General features: G+C 39.0%; 1 protein-coding gene across 8 annotated transcripts; it reads right to left on the bottom strand.

Annotated features, from left to right (window-relative positions):
- Positions 1-5: 5 nt before the first annotated feature.
- On the bottom strand, positions 6-17,865 carry git2a (G protein-coupled receptor kinase interacting ArfGAP 2a). 8 transcript variants are annotated; one of them, XM_087793301.1, is made up of 21 exons: positions 17,531-17,865; positions 13,020-13,153; positions 12,349-12,461; positions 12,149-12,254; positions 12,000-12,086; positions 11,786-11,916; positions 11,612-11,706; positions 11,367-11,412; positions 10,419-10,470; positions 10,281-10,353; positions 10,131-10,228; positions 9,964-10,075; positions 9,747-9,886; positions 8,619-8,768; positions 6,806-7,051; positions 4,892-4,981; positions 3,719-3,801; positions 3,451-3,639; positions 2,193-2,327; positions 1,855-1,918; positions 6-749 (listed from the first exon to the last, which is right to left on the bottom strand). In XM_087793301.1, exons 1-21 carry the CDS (start codon positions 17,580-17,582, stop codon positions 537-539), a joined length of 2,409 nt encoding a protein of 802 aa, XP_087649427.1. In that variant the 5' UTR covers positions 17,583-17,865; the 3' UTR covers positions 6-536. The 8 variants fall into 8 exon arrangements, with proteins under 8 accessions (XP_087649427.1, XP_087649371.1, XP_087649378.1 ...); XM_087793245.1 differs by lacking the exon at positions 2,193-2,327; XM_087793252.1 differs by lacking the exon at positions 2,193-2,327 and having other exon boundaries at positions 3,451-3,636.
- Between the last annotated feature and the right edge of the window lie 879 nt (positions 17,866-18,744).

The raw sequence follows: 18,744 nt of genomic DNA, 5'->3' as shown, positions 1-18,744 counted from the left end.
ACAGACTTGGTTCATAAATAAATTTATTTAGAAAATAATCTTTAAATAGCAACTGAAATGCTTCGTCACAAAACCGGGAACATTATTGAGGCACGGTAAAGAACACGGAGACTGAAGACGCCTGATGATCGACATGCTGCAGCTCTACGGTCGGTACACAACACAACGACGCATATTGTAGTGACGACACTCTGCGGTACGCACAAGACGACTTCTGACGGCAAGTGGATCACGTGACCTTTGAGCAGGTCCAGATGACCTTAGCTAGTGTTTCTATGCAACGAACAGCGACATGCTCACACAAGAGTTTATCATGGCTTCTCAGGACAAACATCTACTGACCAGTGTGCTTCAGTGTGTCCAGGATGTAAACAACAATCGTCCAGTTATCAGTGGAAACATGTGCCTTTGTCAACAGACATATCCCTAAAAATTGTGCTGATCTTTGAAAGCGGTCTCATCATCTAACGGAAAAAGAAAAAAAGAATCATGCATTAACCACAAATAATAATTTACAACGCGTCACTGAAGTGCTCTTAGTTGGTGTTCTCCTTGGTGGTGATGGTCACCAGCTGCTTGGCCGCCTTGGCGATGTCGTACGCGCACTGGATGACCTGTTGGGTGACCAGCTGCATGTCCGGACCCGGGCAGCCCTCGGGGGGCACGGCCTTCCTGCACTCGCCCTGCAGTCTGAACGCGCTGGAGGTCAGCAGGCGCAGAGAGCTCCGGACCGTCTCCGAGCGAGGCTTCTGCACAGGAGAGGACGGCAGCTCAGCTCCTGGACTCTCACGGTCATGCGTTTTCATTTACACATCCATTGTGAACCGAATAATTAATTAGGTGTAATGTCGTAATATCACCACTAGATGGTACGAGTCGTGTCCAGTAAGTAAGTAAATAATTTGTATTTATATAGCGCTTTTCCAGACCAGGGTCACAAAGCACTTAAACAATCAAAACAATACTCAATAAAGTATATACTTTAAAGGTCAAGATAATACTGAGAACAACAAAGGAGTTCCAACAAATCAAGGAAAAGCTTTGACAAATAAAAATGTCTTAAGATGTTTCTTGAAGGATAAATAGATCAGTTAAAAAAAAGAAACCCTAAATGTAGCTCCATTATTTCCAAAAATACACAACAATTGCAGTCATCGCAGCGACTCCTGTCGGCCTAACAGACCTGCCACATTTATTGCTTCAGTTTGTGAGGGTGACGTCATAACCCCAAAATATAAAATTGGAAATACGTTTGGTTAGACCCAATAAATTAAAAAGAATGTATTCAAAATATCAATAGAAAAAAAATTGTTTTTTTTTCTAATTTTAGACATCTTTACTTAAGAAAATCGTACCTAAAATGTTTTTTTATCTGAGAAAGTTTAATAGGATTTTTTTAAATAACAAACTCGGGGTAATTACCACACAGTCTAAATCATTGGTCCCGGACCCCAAGTCTGGGGACCAGTACTTGTCCGTTAAGCATTTGTTACCCGGCCCCATAGCTAGAAAAAAGGTTGTTTTTTTTAGTTAAGTTTATTCAAAACTAAACCGGTAAATTAGTGAAAATCCTTGGCCCAGCTGATGGTTTGCTCAAAGGTGATTAATGGTTATTTTCATGACAAATAAAGATGTTAAAGATGAGGATCAAATATTATTAAGTCTAAAATTATACAGAGATTTTCCAATAACTGTGAACAAATGTTGAGGAAAATTGTTTGGGAAAGTAGAGTAAACACAAACTAACAGTTTTTTTTATATACTGTATATACTGTATATGATTGAGTTTGGTCTAAAAAGTGCTAAAATTAACATCTAAAATACAAGACACTGCTGTCTAAATAATATTCCTACCTTGGGAAAGAGGGCGGCCATTTCTGTCACGGCCACATGGATTCTTTCTGCGCACGGTATGAAGCTGTGGGCAGAGCAAGTGTTTTAGACGTTAACACAACAACACAACTGTTGTAACAACACCGCAAACCAACACAACAAACCTAAGAGGACAAACTTGATGTTAGTGCATGTTATCGTCACTTCAAACACACTCGTCGACGCCCGTGTCTCCTCCACGGGTGGCGTCAGGAGGAGGATGTGCAAACGTTAGTGAACACAGAAGCGAGTGAGTGAGGGAGTAAAGGGAGGGAGAAAGAGAAACTGTGCCTGGGAGGCAGGGACAGAGGCCAGAGTACCAGGAGGCGGGGTCAGGAGAGCGCAGGGCCAGGGGCTGCAGGGGCGAGGGGGGCTTCTCCGCCCAGGGCACTAAGGTGCTGAAGCACCCCAGGCTGTGGCGGAGGCGACGCACGCCCTCGCGCTCGTACGGACGGCTACAGGAGGCACGTGGAACAAGAGGGCGGAGTCAAGGATGTGGGCAGGAAGAGGAAATGAAGGCAGAAACCAAGAGCGCTTTCACCAGTCGCTAAATAAGCTAGCATGTTGTGCTAACTAATGTCTTCCTATTGTCGCTACTTTGAGTCTCTAACAGATGACCAGGTCCCTTGTCAAGTCTTTCAACCTTTTAAATGCTACATATGTGCAAAAGGTAAGATTGTGTAAAGTTCATCGGCAAGTATTTATCTTTCTGTTGGCAAAATAACTCAAAAACGGATTCACAGATTTTCATTGAAATTTTGAGAAAATATTTACTTTATTTTGGTTTAAAGATTATCGCACAGGGTTGCTAATGTTCCAGAATGATACTCCAATCCGTTGTCTCGTTGAGGTTATAGCTACCAAAGATAATTCAAAGAAAAATTCAAAGAATATATATATATATATATATATATATTATTTGTTAAAAAACTATTAATAAATATTGAGATAAAAATTGTGGAAGTATTTTGCTACCATCAGAATATAAAATGGTTGAATGATTCAAATACTTGTTAATTATTAATTAATTAAAAGATTTCAATTTAAAATTGAAATCTTTTTTTTAAGCATTTTATTGTTTTTGTTCTTTAAATAATTGAATATTCATTGTGTATTGATAGCTTAATTTTAGAGAATATATTTTTTCATGATTTCTTTCAAAACGTTGAATTTTATATCTGTCTTCCAATAATAAAAAAATATATTTATATGTCTATTTATTTGTAGCCTTTTGAATTGAATACAAAAATGTTGCATGATTATCTGTGAGTCGTAAGATTGGCTGAAAGTAGCTCTTTTGGTATGTGTGGCACAATTGTACCAACAAATAAAAATACAAATTAAATTTAAAAGCACACGATCCAGTAGAAGGGAATTACAGTATCAAATGCTATGTGTAAACATATTTAATTCATTTTAAGTATTCAAAAAACAAATTCAAACTTTTAATGTACGAATCATTAAAAAAATATTTTTATATAGTAATTCATTGCTTAAAAAACGATAATAGAAAAATTTAACATTGACTCACTTCTGTAAAAACTAATATGGGTTTAAATAAGTTGAAATAAGTCTCACCTGTCGTGTTTGTTCTCCTGAGCAGCTCGCAGCAGCTCCTGGATGTTCTTGGTGATCTGCTCGGTTTTACGGATCACGTCTTCGGTGCTGGGAAGCGTCGGGTCGGATTCCGTCTCGGCGTCGTCCAGCTCGGGGATGGAGGTTCCCAGCTCCCCCAGCCAACCGCTGCTCCTCAGCCGACCTCGTCTGCTTGGAGGGTGAATCGGGAAAAGGGTGAATGACAGAAAACAGAGAGAAGTTCCGCCGAGGTCCATCCATCTGCTCCTACCCGGACTCCTCCGACTCCGGCTCGTTGAAGGTGTTGTCGTAGTCGCTCTCGGGAACGCTGCTCTGCTTCTCTAGCTTGGAGGTCTGGAAGAAGAGCACGAGATCAGTCCAAGCTGCCGTGTCGGCCAGAGTCGTGAGGAAGATCCCGGCATCAAACTCACCTCCACAAACACATTAACAGTTCAGTGAGATTTGAGCCGGAGCCAAAATTAAAGCTGTGAAGCAACGACAGCCATTCACGTGGTTATCAGTTAGTGACATCAGCTGAGAAGCTTCAGCGATACAGACCATAATATTTAAGACAGTGATGATGACAAATAAAAATATACATCTCAGGAAGTTGGATCAAAGATGGCTGCTTCAGGAGCCTCGAACACAAGTTATTCAGACAAATTTAAACAATTTTTAAGTCCCTTAAAAACATAAATGTCTTAAATACATGAGAAATACTTTTCACCTGAAAAATGAAAATTGGTAGATGAAAAAAAAAATTGGACTAAATTTGACCAAAGAGAGGAATATGAACCTTTTTTTACATGATGATTATCAAACTAATTTAATTTGTACTTAGAACACATTTAATCCTTTATTAATCCTTGTTTTTTCAAATGTTTAAAACTCATTTATAGTATGTGCAACTTTCTTTTGCTCATATATTTTATATTATTTTTATCTTTTATTTTATTTATTTTATCGTATTATTATTTATTTATTTGAAATGTATTATTATTTTGATTAATTTATTACCTATTTATTGTATTATTATTTATTTGAAATGTATTATAACTTTTTATTTATTAATTATTTATTTAATTTAAATGTTTTATTATTTTTTCTTAATTGTTTACTTTAGATTTTTTATTTATTTTAAATCTATTTATTTTGTGAACTGCTTTAACTTAACTTAAATGTGCCTTACGTGGGAAGAATAAATGAACATCATATACATAACAGCGTCTCTGCAGTTAGTCGGCGGTGAATACAAACATGTAAAACACGGTGACAACAGTGAGCGTCAGTCTGCAAGCGTGACATCATTCATCAACATGAGGTTTACGGTGCAGGTGAGGGCCGTTCATGCATCCACGAGTCCAGGGCCGTGACGCACGAGTCGGACTTGGGTTTCGGGGGTTAGCAGCAGTTCCACCAGGATGTGGACTCGAGTGTACTTAACCTTCTGAGCACTTTCATCCTTGGACCAGGACAGGGTGGATGGAAATGAGGGGAGAGACGAGGAGGTGGTCACAAGAGCCCCCTTTTCCGTCTAAACACAGGGTTTGAATCACACGTTGATGACACAAAATGTTAAAAAAATAAAATAAAATCAACACACAAATTGACGAGTTTGGGGAAGTAGTTATATGTGGAGGTGAGAGTCCTGATCACTGGAGTGGAGTTTAGGAAATGTTAGGGGTTATTGCTGTGTATACAGTATTATGTATTATAGTTTTATGACCACCTGTCTTATATGCAAATGTACTTTATTATACACATCTTTCCGGGGAACCAACGTACTACAAAATAACTATTACTTACGAAAAATAATAAGAACAGAGGAAACAAATAAGAGTATTTAAAAACAGTTAAGCAAAATAAAACCAGATAAAATAAGATTACTCATTAAAAGCCACAGATTTTAGTAGTGATGTGCCGATGAAGCTTCATGAAGCAGTGTCATTATTTTTAGAGTCCACTAGATGGCGATGTCTGCAGAAATTTTCTTTGTTTTTGAGCAACTGTTCCAATGAATCATTACATCCTTTTTAAACTGATAGCGCCCCCTACTGACCGTTAAGCAACACAACACTAGTTTTTAGCCTAGTCTTGAAGAGGCCCAGGTCGGAGATGAGACTCCTCTGGACAGGGAGATTATTCCAGAGTCTTGGAGCAGCACATTGACCTGGACTCGTCCAGCAACGGTTGGTAGTTTGACCTCAGAGTTGTGATCGCGCACAGTTAATGGCTGAGATAAATACGATGGGGGCAAGATCATGAAGAGCTCTAAGAGCAAAAATGACAAGTATATGAATAATTCAAATAAAGGTTTGTATTCAGGTGGTCAGGCTCTCAAAATTCCTTGTGAGAAAAGAAAAATATTTACAAACAAACAAAGGGATGAAGACGAGTGAGAAGTCTAGTTTCTTCATGCAATACAAAACACATGGTAGTTGAACGGACGTTTTAATGGTTCATCAAGATTAAAAAAAACAAAAACACAGTACAACCTGAAAATGAAGTCAACAGCATCTCCTCGTAAGGTACGACTACGGCCAGACTGATATGAACTTGTGTGTGTTTGTGTGTGTCAGTGGTGCGTGTTTGTGTGTGTTAGTGGTGTGCATTTGTGTGTGTCAGTGGTGTATGTCAGTGGTGTGTGTCAGTGGTGTGAATTTGTGTGTGTGTTAGTGGTGTGTGTTTGTGTGTGTGTCAGTGGTTTGCCTTTGTGTGTGTCAGTGGTGTGTGTTTGTGTGTGTGTCAGTGGTGTGCATTTGTGTGTGTCAGTGGTGTATGTCAGTGGTGTGTGTCAGTGGTGTGTGTTTGTGTGTGTGTCAGTGGTTTGCGTTTGTGTGCGTGTCAGTGGTGTGCGTTTGTGTGCGTCAGTGGTGTGTATCAGTGGTGTGCGTTTGTGTGTGTCAGTGGTGTGTGTTTGTGTGTGTGTCAGTGGTGTGCATTTGTGTGTGTCAGTGGTGATTGTTGATCGTATGTACAGTATTGTCGAAATGGTCACGACTTGAAAACCCAAAATTCTACAACATTTTATTCCAAAACATCAAATTGTTTTATTATTATACTTTGTACCTGCCGTGAGTTCAGAGTGAAATTGTAAACTTTTTTTTTTAAATACGTATTCAGGTTTATAGTCAGAAATGTATTTTGATTTATTTATTACAATCATTTAACTCTATATAATATTATATAATCCTTTAATGTAATATTTATATTTATATATAGTTTTTTATCATTAACATGATGTTCTGTGGATAAGTTGGATGTATGCTCAACACTGGGAAGACAAAGCTAGGTTGCAGGGAAGAGGAAACGGAGGAGAGGAAATGGCAGAGGAATGCAGGGAGAGGGTCTTACTCACATGAGGGAAGGGTTGCAGGGTTGGGAGCGCCTCCTCCTGGTAGCCGCTCTCCCCTTTAGGGAGATAAGGCTTCAGGCCGGAGCCGGTCTCATACATAGACATGGGCCGGCTGGAGCGGGCGGACTGACGGCGCTTCATGGCGGAGGGGCTGGAGGGGTCGGGGAAGTCGGAACCGCTGGGGATCTGATAGATATTGGTAGAAACCTGACGCTTGAGCGACGAGTTCTCGCTTTGCAGAGTTTGCAGCTGGAAGAGACGAGCAGCGACACACTAAGAGGCGCTCCGAGCAAAGCAAGCCTGACCTGTGCAGCAGCAGTTAGCTGTGAGCCGGATCACTGACTCATGAATATCTGGAACCACTTGAAAAGACTCGGTTTATGACTCAGTTTAAGACTGAGTCCACCCTTGAGTCTTAAAACGAGTCCATCCTTGAGTCTTAAATCCAGTCCACCCTTGAGTCTTAAAAAGAGTCCTTCCAAGAGTCTTAAAACGAGTCCACCCTTGAGTCTTAAAACGAGTCCATCCTTGAGTCTTAAATCCAGTCCACCCTTGAGTCTTAAATCGAGTCCATCCTTGAGTCTTAAATCCAGTCCACCCTTGAGTCTTAAACCGAGACCATCCTTGAGTCTTAAAACGAGTCCATCCTTGAGTCTTAAAACTAGTCCACCCAAGAGTCTTAAACCGAGTCCATCCTTGAGTCTTTAACCGAGTCCATCCTTGAGTCTTAAAACGAGTCCACCCAAGAGTCTTAAAAACGAGTCAAGCCTTGAGTCTTAAACCGAGTCCATCCTTGAGTCTTAAACTGAGTCCACCCTAGAGTCTTAAAATAAGTCCACCCAAGAGTCTTAAACCGAGTCCATCCTTGAGTCTTAAAACGAGTCCATCCTTGAGTCTTAAAACGAGTCCATCCTTTAGTCTTAAAACGAGTCCATCCTTGAGTCTTAAAACGAGTCCATCCTTGAGTCTTAAAACGAGTCCATCCTTGAGTCTTAAAACGAGTCCATCCTTGAGTCTTAAAACGAGTCCATCCTTGAGTCTTAAAACAAGTCCATCCTTTAGTCTTAAAACGAGTCCATCCTAGAGTCTTAAAACGAGTCCATCCTAGAGTCTTAAAACGAGTCCATCCTTTAGTCTTAAAACGAGTCCCCCCTTGAGTCTTAAAACAAGTCTACCCTAGAGTCTTAAAGAGAGTCCCATCTTGAGTCTTAAAATGAGTCCAACCAAGAGTCTTATAATGAGTCCCTCTTGATGAGTCGACCTTAAAGACTCAAGGGTAGACTAGTTTTTGGACCCAAAGGTGGACTAACCTTAAGACGAGTCCACCCTTGAGTCTAAAGCCAAGTCCAGGGTTGAGACCTGGGTCAAGTCCATCCTTGAGTCAATACTACTACATATTAGTCATTAACTGGATCCTCTGGTCTAAGCTGCAGCACAGGTCAGGTCACAGGTACAGTAGAGAGCAGCACGAGAGGCAAGACTTGGATGATTTAAAGCAAGTGTAGAAGTGTGTTTTATCTTCTATAACAATACCTTTTATGATATTCAACGAGGCTGTTGACCGGTGGACGAGATAAATGTGCAGAAGAACATTTTTGTTGAGATACTTCATCAAAGGACCACATTTGAAGCTCCAGAACCAATAAAAATGTCATAAAAAGCTGCAAGTAAAACTTGAAATATTCTGCATCAAGTTAAGATTTTCTCAACATGCTGGTTAGTTACACTTTTCTTAACCTATCACAGGAGTGAGCTGCGACAGAAGCCCTCGTGTCTCAGTCCATGTTAGTGATCTGTTGTTGCCTCACAGTGATACCTTTTTCTGCATCAGTCGCAGCTCATCGCTCAGGTTGTTGTTGGCTCTCATGAGCTTCTGGATCTTAGCCTCGGAGGCCGAGAGAGCGTTTTTCACCTCCAGGTACTCCTGCATGGTGATGGGACTGTCCGAGACGTCCGAGTCCAGGCTCTGGTCCAGGAAATAAAACACATTTACACACAAACACAACGAACCGTGGTACATATTTTTTTATGCAACATGTTGAATATAATAAATAAAAAGGTAGAACAATATGTTCATAGCATTTTTTGTTTTATTAAAAATGTAATAAAAAAGAGATTAATGACAAAAAAACACACTAAATTAAAATAAGATACACAACCATAAATAATGAATAATTACATTAAAAAGAAAAAATCATTTGATAAAAAAATAAAATTACAAATAGAAATTACAATTATAATTGAAAATTAAAAACATATATATATATATATATATATATATATATATATATATATATATGCATATTTATTTTTTTGTTTAATCAATTATTTCTATTTTCTATTGTTTATCTATAAAATCATTTTGAAAGCTTTACACAAAAATACATTTAAGTACGCTGGGATGAAACATACCTTGGTACAGAATTTTCTTTAGTTTAACATGTTAAACATGGTAAATAAATATACAACAATATGTATGTAGCATTTTTTTTTTTACATTTTCTTTTAAATCAGAAAAACTTTCATTGCCAGTGTTGTAAACGCAATACAGATATTTGTTGTGGTTACACTACAGAATATAGAAATGAAATAATACGAATTAAATAAAAATAAAATAATGAAATCAAATACAATAAATTAAAATAAAATTAGAGACATTACCATCAATTATTAATAATTAAATAAAAATAATTAGTAATAAATAAAATAATAAAAAAACAAAAAAATAAAATAAAATAATTAATTAAAATTTAAATGAAAATAATTAGAAATAAAATAAATCAATAACATACAATTAGAAATTAAAATTAAAAATATTAAAAAAAAGAAAATTAAAGATATATTGTCGTCTATAATATCGTTTGTAATTAATTCCAATTGCCATTTCACTTTTAAAAGCTTAACACAAAAATAAATGGTACTAAAACGCTGGAATAAAACATACCTTGGTTCGATCCCCTTTGCTGGACGGGTGATCCTGGTCGGTGTCTTCGTCAGACGCCACGCTGTCATAGTCCGGCTGGTCGTTGTCCTGGCTGCCTCCGTGCTGAGCCACCATGCTCTTCAGGATGAGCTCCACATGGTCTGACATCACACGACACAGAACGTCAGCATCAAACTGGGTATTTTTCACCCGGAGACTCCGGGATTTGACTCTTGACCTTTAGGGCTGGAGACCGAGCTCCCCTGGTGTCTTCTCTTCGCGTCGCTGAGGATGTCGATCACGAGAGTCGCAAACTCGTGTGCGTTAAACCGAGCCAGTTTCTGGCGACCCTGAACGACAGAGATGGAGTCACGCCGTCATAAGGAACCGGTCTGGAGTTCTTACCTGGTTTCGTGTGGAGGAATATTCGGGGTTGACGGGCAGGAACGGCACCACGGTCGTCTCCGTCACCAGCGTGCTGTGATTCTGTGTAGCCAACCACACTGCAGACACACATCAGTGCTCGCTTCGACCCAACAGATCCTCGGTGTTTACCTGCGTCCGTCTCTCGCCGGTCCACCTCGTCGTACACGTCCATGGCCAGCTCCTCGAACAGATGGTTGCTCAGCTGCGGGGACATGAACCAGCTTCAGAAGATTCAACAAGATGAAGGAGAGATGGTTTCATACTCACGGACTGAAGCTTCTTCTTCGCTGCCTTGGCCAGTTCTGACAGATCTAGACTGCTAACCACAGAGATATTGATCAGACACACCGGACCAACAGATGTCACGCACTTCAATTACTATACTTACATGTTCCTTTTTCCATTGAGCGAGGGCAACAGAGAAAGAAACAACAGCTCAAAATGCATGTTATGATGTTTAATAATCATAGTGTTGAGAGCTCAGACTCTAAACTGGGGATACTTTAGCTGAGCAATATATAGAGAAATAGCATGAACTTTCCACCGCACTACTCCAAAAGATATTATATAAATTATTTTATGCAAGTGTATAAATACACACAAAATGTTATGAGGTAGTTGTACATGCTAGCCCAGTTATGAACAAGCTAAGATAGCATGTCTAGCATTTAATTAAAACGTTTCTACACTTTACATTATGGTTGAAAAAAACAACCTAATTTAATCAGTTTCTCTATCCAAGCTGAAGAATAATGAAGTACATTTATTTTTCAGAAATATCTAACAAATGAAATCTGACAGGAAATAGCCTGAGACAATGTTATAAAAGTAAGTGCTAAAAATGTGAGCCGGTTAATGATTCTAAAATAGGAAATGGTCCATTTATTTTTGAAAAATAAGGCATTATAATAAACTATATAATATTTTAGCTGATGACTTTATGTAGGACTTTCCAGGCATGAAGAAATTGTTCATGATCTTGGTAAAAATGACGAGGGGGAAAAAGGAGATTTGTATTTAAATGACAGTCACAACACTTTAATGATCAGCTTTGATCCATTTGGAAACATTTTTTTAATCGACTTTGAGAGCTGATGTAGTTGACCGAACACACAAGTTTAACACTTTTTATCTAAAAAAAAAACTAAGCCTGAGCAAGACTAGTTTCATTCTATAACTTAATATAAAACTCAATAACGCTCAATATTTGCTTACCTGTCAGCCATCTGTGGAACGATGAAGTGTTGGCCGTTCTTATGGTCTAGAACAAAAACAATGACACAAACCATTAAGTCATTATATGTGGCCTGTTGGATGATGAGGTCAAAAATAAAGGTTGATTATTGTACATGTTGAAGTGTTTAAATTAAACTATCGACGTCAACAAATATTCAGCGATTTACAAGAAGGGTCAAATGTTTGGTGAACAATGATCGGACGAAATGCTGTAACGTGTTCACCTGGTTTTCTTCCGCACAGGTAGAACGCCAGGCGGTCGGTGAGTTCATACTGGATCTCCACCAGCCTGTCGGCCAGGTCGTGATGACCCGCCTCCCTGGGAAAATAAAAGTCTCATCAAGCCAATCGATGTCGAGAAGAACAGCCGCCGACGGGGCGGTTGATTTAAAGCCAACCTTGCGTAGTCGATGGGTGTTTTCCCGTTTGTATCAGACGCTCCTGGATCAGCTCCATAAACCGTCAGAAGCTCCGCCTGAGACACTTGTCCTGCCTTCGCAGCGACGTGCAGCGGCGTGTTTCCTTTCTCCTGACAACCACAGCAAGTATCCAGGTGTGAGCCTCGGCAGGGTTCAATTACAGGGTTTTTTTTAGAAAAAAAAAGGCTCTCACTGGGTGGAAGAAGTTCGCTTGTGCTCCCAGAGACAGCAACCGTAAACACGTCTCCAGATTCCCGGTGCGAACACTTGAGTGCAGTTGCTGCAGGGGGTGAAAGAAAAAAACAACCAGAGCTGGGAACGTGTGCAGACACTTCTCCTCACCTTGCTCAGGTCCTTGGCCGTCGAGCTGTCGTCCTCCCGACACGGCATGCGGTGGACGAAGGCCAGCATTTGATATTTGGCTTTTATGAATTCAGATTTGTTTGGGCTTTGAAGGCAACACGGACGAACAAAAGAAAAACCCATCAGACCGTGGCACAGAAGTGATTTTTTGTTCAATAACGTGGATCAATACGACTCACTGGAGTTTGTCCTGCGGGTTGGCCTTTCGTTTGCCGCTCATCACAGACGCCGGGTCCAGGAGAGAGTGCTCCCATATCGAGTTGGCACCGTTGCTGTATAACGTGTGAACCATCTGAGAGACATTTAAAAGTGTTAGGATCGGATCGGTGCCATCAGGGAATTGAATGGAATAATAAAAGTTTTTTTTTTTTTTCCTTTTGTTTTTATTATTAAATGTATTCTATAATTCCTGTATTGAATGATTGACTTTTTGTTTTTTTAATAACAAAATTTAAAAAAGTAAATATAATCAAAATGAATGTGAGTGTACTGAGAGTTTGATATTTTCATTCCAATAATTCAACAATACTTTTCTAAATACAAAATTGTTTAATTCGTTGGATCAAATATAAAAATGCCACCATTAGGAACTGATGCTTCCATGTTGTCATGTGACCATCTGTGCGTCTCATGATTGGATAAAACTTCTAATAAGTAGCTTGGTACTCTTTTAGTATTGTAAATTGTAGATTTTTTTTATAAGAAGAAACAAAAATTCAACATTTACATATACTAAGTGCAACTATTCAACGATATTTCAATAATAAAATCAAAGTTTCAACATGTTAAATTCAACTATTCAATAATCCAATGATATACTTCTATACAAGGGAAGTGTGACCAAGCATACCTGAAGTTGTGTAGTTGGCCAGGGTGTGTGCGTCAGGTGGCGCACTTGTGAGCTGTGTCTGCCGAGGCTTCGATGGACGCTGCAGCACTCGTCACACACCAGCACACCTCGGTTGACCGACGCCCAGTGGGGGTCTGCAACACACACACAACACACTGTTACATGGGGGGGCGGGTGATCTTCAAAACAGTTTGAGCAAGAATCTTAGAATGTTACTCGAAAACCAAACCTCCAAAACTTTTCCTCACGGCTGTTCCAAAGAGAGGGCGGGACTAATAGTAGTAGTTTGACTGACATGTGACCACCCAATCATTTTGAACAGGCCGCTTAAAATGATAAACGTTGTTTTTACAGAATTGTACATAACACGGTTGAGTTTTAATACGTTATATTTCAATAAAGTGTGTTCGATTTCTTTTTCCCCCTATGAACAATTAACATGCAAATATTAGCAGCGTTTACTTCGTGTTCCATTTAAACCTCCGGCCACTAGAAGCAGTCATTACGTCCTCCGCAGCTAAAGGAACAGTAAAATTTGTCGGGATCCCGTGTTTAATGGGGACGAGAGGATACAGTTGACTTCGGCAGCTGATGTTTGGACATATTTTGGTTCTAAAAGAAAGACCTCGTCAAAAGTCAAAACACCAGAGTCAAGTACTTGACAATACTACAACTATACCCTTGTTACTACAGTATCACACTATATTGTATTGTTGCCCTTGTACAGCTAGGTATTGTGTAAAAATGTTCAATACGGATTCTGATACCTTTACATTCCATACCAATCATTTTTCCGATACCAATTTATAAGACAAACTCTAACAAACAAAATAAATGTACACATCGTGAACATCTTAAGTTTCATTTTTCAGGTTTGGTCAATTTTCCCTCCAAGATGTTTTCTTACAGAAAAAATAAACGACTACAATTTCCAGTGTAAAAGAACAATTACAAAAAAGTAACAGATTAATGTGATGTTAACTGCCTTTGTCGCTCGGCACCGAAAGACCGAGTATGTTCTGATATTCTGCACTAGCAAAGCAGTTCAGTCTGTTCCTCAAAAGAAACAAAGTTCAATACCAAGCCATATTCCCATGTATAGGTACACATTGTATGGACCCTGGTCTAGAAAGGCGCTTTACAAATAACCTTCACTTATTTACTTACATATTCTTCAAATACACCCCAGTCGCTACAAAAGTGGATCAGAGTAACCGTCCCTGAAAGTGCTTCACCACATACAGAACTAAACCTCATGCCAACATGCCGTATAAACATTTTTATTGTAATTTTAGATTTAGTTTGAGTCATTTGAATACCCTTGTCTTCCCCTCAGTGGGTTGCCATGGAATCAGGCGTGGAGTGAGGGAGATAAAAGGGTTGTAAATAGGTCAGAATCAGTTGGTCTTGATTGAAGATAGAACTCATTTATTGTTTTATAAGGAAGAAAGAACTCACAGCAGAGAGTCCGTTGTATTGTTGAGTAATAATAGCAGCTTCCTCTTTTCAGAGACAAACACTGATTGGACGGTTTTCGGGTAAGACAGGATGTGTGTCTGTGAGGTCCTGCCATCTTAATGCTGAAGGTTTTTTTTTTTTAATAAATGCGGTCTGAACACTCCTTTGTGTAATACGTGTATGAACCTAATATTATTGACTAATAAAATGTGTCACATTCTACAACAGACAATACGGTTAACATACAGTGAGCACTTAAATGAGCATATAATACTATAATACTGAGACTTAAACCTGGGTTTTATCATGACACAGTCTTGACCACGACACAACCACTGTCATAATCTCAGCAGCATTCGAGAATTCTCTAGATCACATATGTCAGACCCCTGGGCTTTGGGACCAAATCTGGTCATTTTATGTGGCCCCGCTGGATGGTTGACTCAAATCAAAGTTGATTCATGACATGTTCACGTTGATATTGTGATCTTAGATATGTCTGTGTTTAAGATAAGATAGGGAACATAGATTTTCGACGTGAAAAATTCCAAAGAGACAATACAATGGCAGTAAAACTGATGTACAAGGATGTATAATATTGAGATAATAAGGATCTCAATCACACGACCGGTAATACTTCCTGTAAAAGACGTTGAATATACGTGTTCTTGCCCACAAACTTGACTGTCGACAGATACCAACACATAGGATTTTTAATGAAAAATAGCAACACATTTTGCCTACGATGCATTTCAATATTTCTATTACACGTTTAAGTGCAACTTTAAATCCTTTATAACAGTCAGTACAGATTGAAAATGGGCTAAAATCGAATCACCAATCCGGATATAATCTCTTGAATATCCATTTACAACTTTTAGAGTTATGCCACTTGTAGAGTAGAAAAGAAAACATTGTCGATATGAAACGTATCTATGGGAGTCATATTTCCTTCAAATATCTAAATAAAAAAAGTGGGAGGACAATGAAACTGTAACAGTCTGTTTTCATGTCTTAACAAGAAGGATCTGTCTCGCCTGCAGTTAATACAAAACTCTGCAGCGAGAATTCTGACCCGCTCTAGTAGAAGAACTCACATTTCTCTTAAGCTCCTAAGCTTTGAAACGATCTTCCTCTCTCTCTGCGTTTGATGGATCTACTGACTCCTTCAAGAAACATCTTAAGACATTTTTATTTGTTCAGGCTTTTCAATGATTTGACTCCCGTGTTTGTCTCCGTGTTATCTTGACCTTTTAAGTATATATTTTATTAGGTATTGTATTGATTGTTCAATTGTTTGTGACCCTGGTCTGCAAAAGCGCTCTACAAATATTACTTACTTACTTATAGTCGGACTAACAGTAAACAACATCAAGTTATTTTATTTCATCGAGTATTATTTTTTTCTTTAAACGATAAAACATCCTGCTCTGATAGACGACTGTAACGGAGGCAAACACTTGTGCACCAAAAATACTGTACATCCATATGTCCCCGGGACCGCCTGTGAGCGCCGGAGCAGATTGAGAGTCTGGCAAAGTGACAAACTGTTCACGGGCAGCAGCTGAGCGAGCAAGAGCAGCAGCTGCTAATGTTGCCAGACAGACACTTACACCTGCTCTCTGCTTTCAGACCAGCATCCAAACGACTGTCCGTCGAGACCCCGAGTGCTGGCATGTCTCTTTAACGTTTCCTCAACAAGTGATGCTAATTTTAAATTCGGATCTAAACCTCTAAAAATATTGAGAGTCAACAGCTGGTAGGGCTGGCATGGAGGGGCAAGGCAGGCCAACTGTTGTCAGCGCCGACATAGATACTAAAGCATGGTAAGACGATCGAGCCACGGAGAATCTTTGTGTTCGAGTCTTTGTATTATTAGTTAAAAATAGCGCTCGAGCCGAAGTGGTGGAACGTCGACGATACAGAGTGGCGGTTTCTGGCTACAGAACACGCGGTGAATTCACCCAGCATCCTGTTTTCCTTCCTGTGTTGGGCCTGAAAACATCACACATCACATATCTCACTGTTGTTCAGGGATTTTATACAATGCCTCTCTTTGCTTGTGCCACTGGCGCAGAAATAGTCCAGCATTGTCTACTATTTTAAACATTATAAAGATGTAAAAAAAATAAAAACATTCATCCAGAACAGCAGTTCTGTGTGTACGGCGTTTCTTAACAAAATGGAAATAGCAAACATACTGAAAGAACGGTTAGTGAAAGGAACATGGGAGTATAAAGACGTGCCTGGACTTGACATGACTCACAAGGAAAATCTGGAAGCTGCTCGGTCTCATCTCAGGGTTGTTTCAGTCATAAATAATTGTTGATCCGTGAAAGTTATTGTTTAGTAAAAATGTCATTTCATTGGGTCTCACGATTTATCTCCAGTGTGTCACAACTTATATGCATTAAAACTTTTGTTATTCATTTTTAGAAGTACATTTATTGATAAAAAAAACCTTTATAACATATACCATAATAAACCACAACAACAAATTTGGAACCTTTCCGAAAATTATATACTCGATTGCGTGGTTAATGTCCTGCATTTATTCACTTAAGTTTATGTTTGACTTTAGAACTATAGAACTTATAAGTTCTGGTATCAACAATTTGAAGTTGGGATTATGTGCTCCATCTGTTAAAGACAAGAGTTAAGTTAAGAGGCAAATGAGACTATTTGAACATTTAAAAAAAAATCAGGAAAGAACATAAGGATTACGAATTTTAAAGTGAAATAATGAGATTATTGATTCTCCTATTGAACCTCTTGATCCGGAACTATAGTTAAAAGTAATTTATACAAGAGTAAAAACTATTTGATAGATGTCAAGATGAAGTAGTTGTATCAGTACTTTAACGGATCTAACTGACAGTTTTTGACACGAGCTGCAACTACACCTGGTGTTGACAAAACTATGAGATCCAACCAAGTTGATGTCAAGACAAGCTTTGATAATCTCCTTAAAACCGTAAGATCTGAGGCTGCAGCTTTTTAAAGCCACACATGTAAATAACAAGCGACCAGCTGGCGCTCCTCCGTCACCTCACCTGGGACACTGCAGTCGGCGCACAGGTCTGTGTTCCGAAGACGCTTCGACATTCTCCGGAGTTAGATTCGTGTTTTATCGAGAGAAGAAACACCCGCTCGCTGCCCTTCCGCTCACCATCGAGCGCTCTGTGGGAGTGCCCCCCACGTTAGCTCGTGCTAGCGCTTCAAACGCTCGAAACACACGTGCTGGAATGGATAGTTGTTGGTCTACACGCGCATGTCGACGGTTTGGAGCAGAAGAATTCGGCGGTTCCTGGACAGAATGTTGTCCGCCGTGAAGTTCTCTGAGCTCGGTCTGGCGAGCAGACAGCAGCAGACAACGCTGAGGGCTCACGCTGGGTCGACAAGGGCTGTGATCCCTCAACTCTGCCTGACAGGAGTGACGCTCACTGATTTAGTATGACGAAAGACGACTAATAAGTTTATTTTTTGTTCATTTTATAATTAAATGCCAAATATATTTTATTATAACTTGTACTGGGTTTTTTAGTCTAATTTTGCTTAACATATTTGTATATTTTTTAACTATATAAAGTTACAATCATGTGACTTATTATAGATAATGACAAACAAAATATACTATCACAGTTATTGTACACAATAAGGAATAGTTCCCTAATATGTCTAATAATTAATTATTATTTAAAAATAAAAATAAAAGAGCTTGAAGAGAGAAAGTAAATATAATAGGACATTTAAAAAAATAAATAAAATAAATCCATAATTTAATAAACAAAAATCCACTATTTCTGGTTATGGATGATCAGAAGTCTGATATGTGGATTTGTGGATGGTGTGGTATGAACCACCTGAACATTTCAAAGATCAAGTTGCAGGTCTTGGACTTTGGAAGTTCCAGGAGAAGCCCACATCCAGTATTTTGGTGTGAGATAGTGGCAAAAAATGTATTATTGCTGATTCAATGTTGAATAACACAAAAATAATATTGCATCGACTATAATAAAATATTTCTGAAATACATGAACGTTTTTCCATTTAAACTTTTGATGCAAATCGAAAAAGGGTATAGGTGAAAAAAAAGAAAAGATTATTCAATATAGATGAGAAGGTCACTATTGGATGCATTTTAAAAACGAATTCGGGATGCTTTATACTTCATATCAACTAATGTCAAACTCCAACTTTCCTGACTCACTCACATGTCTCTTAACATTGATGTCTTCCTCTCCAAGATGCAGTTCGATGCTCCGTT

The sequence above is a fragment of the Callionymus lyra genome, chromosome 1 (genome assembly GCF_982586985.1).
Source record: "Callionymus lyra chromosome 1, fCalLyr1.hap1.1, whole genome shotgun sequence".
Lineage (NCBI taxonomy): Eukaryota > Metazoa > Chordata > Actinopteri > Syngnathiformes > Callionymidae > Callionymus > Callionymus lyra.
This window is presented reverse-complemented; position numbering and strand designations above follow the sequence as displayed.

Coding starts and splice junctions, on each gene's coding strand:
- git2a (XM_087793301.1), bottom strand. CDS start 17,582: ATGTCGAAGCGTCTTCGGAACACAGACCTGTGCGCCGACTGCAGTGTC. Junction 13,154..17,530: donor CGCCGACTGCAGTGTCCCAG/GTGAGGTGACGG, acceptor TGTGTGTTGCAG/ACCCCCACTGGGCGTCGGTC. Junction 3,640..3,718: donor CCGGAGTCGGAGGAGTCCGG/GTAGGAGCAGAT, acceptor TCACCCTCCAAG/CAGACGAGGTCGGCTGAGGA.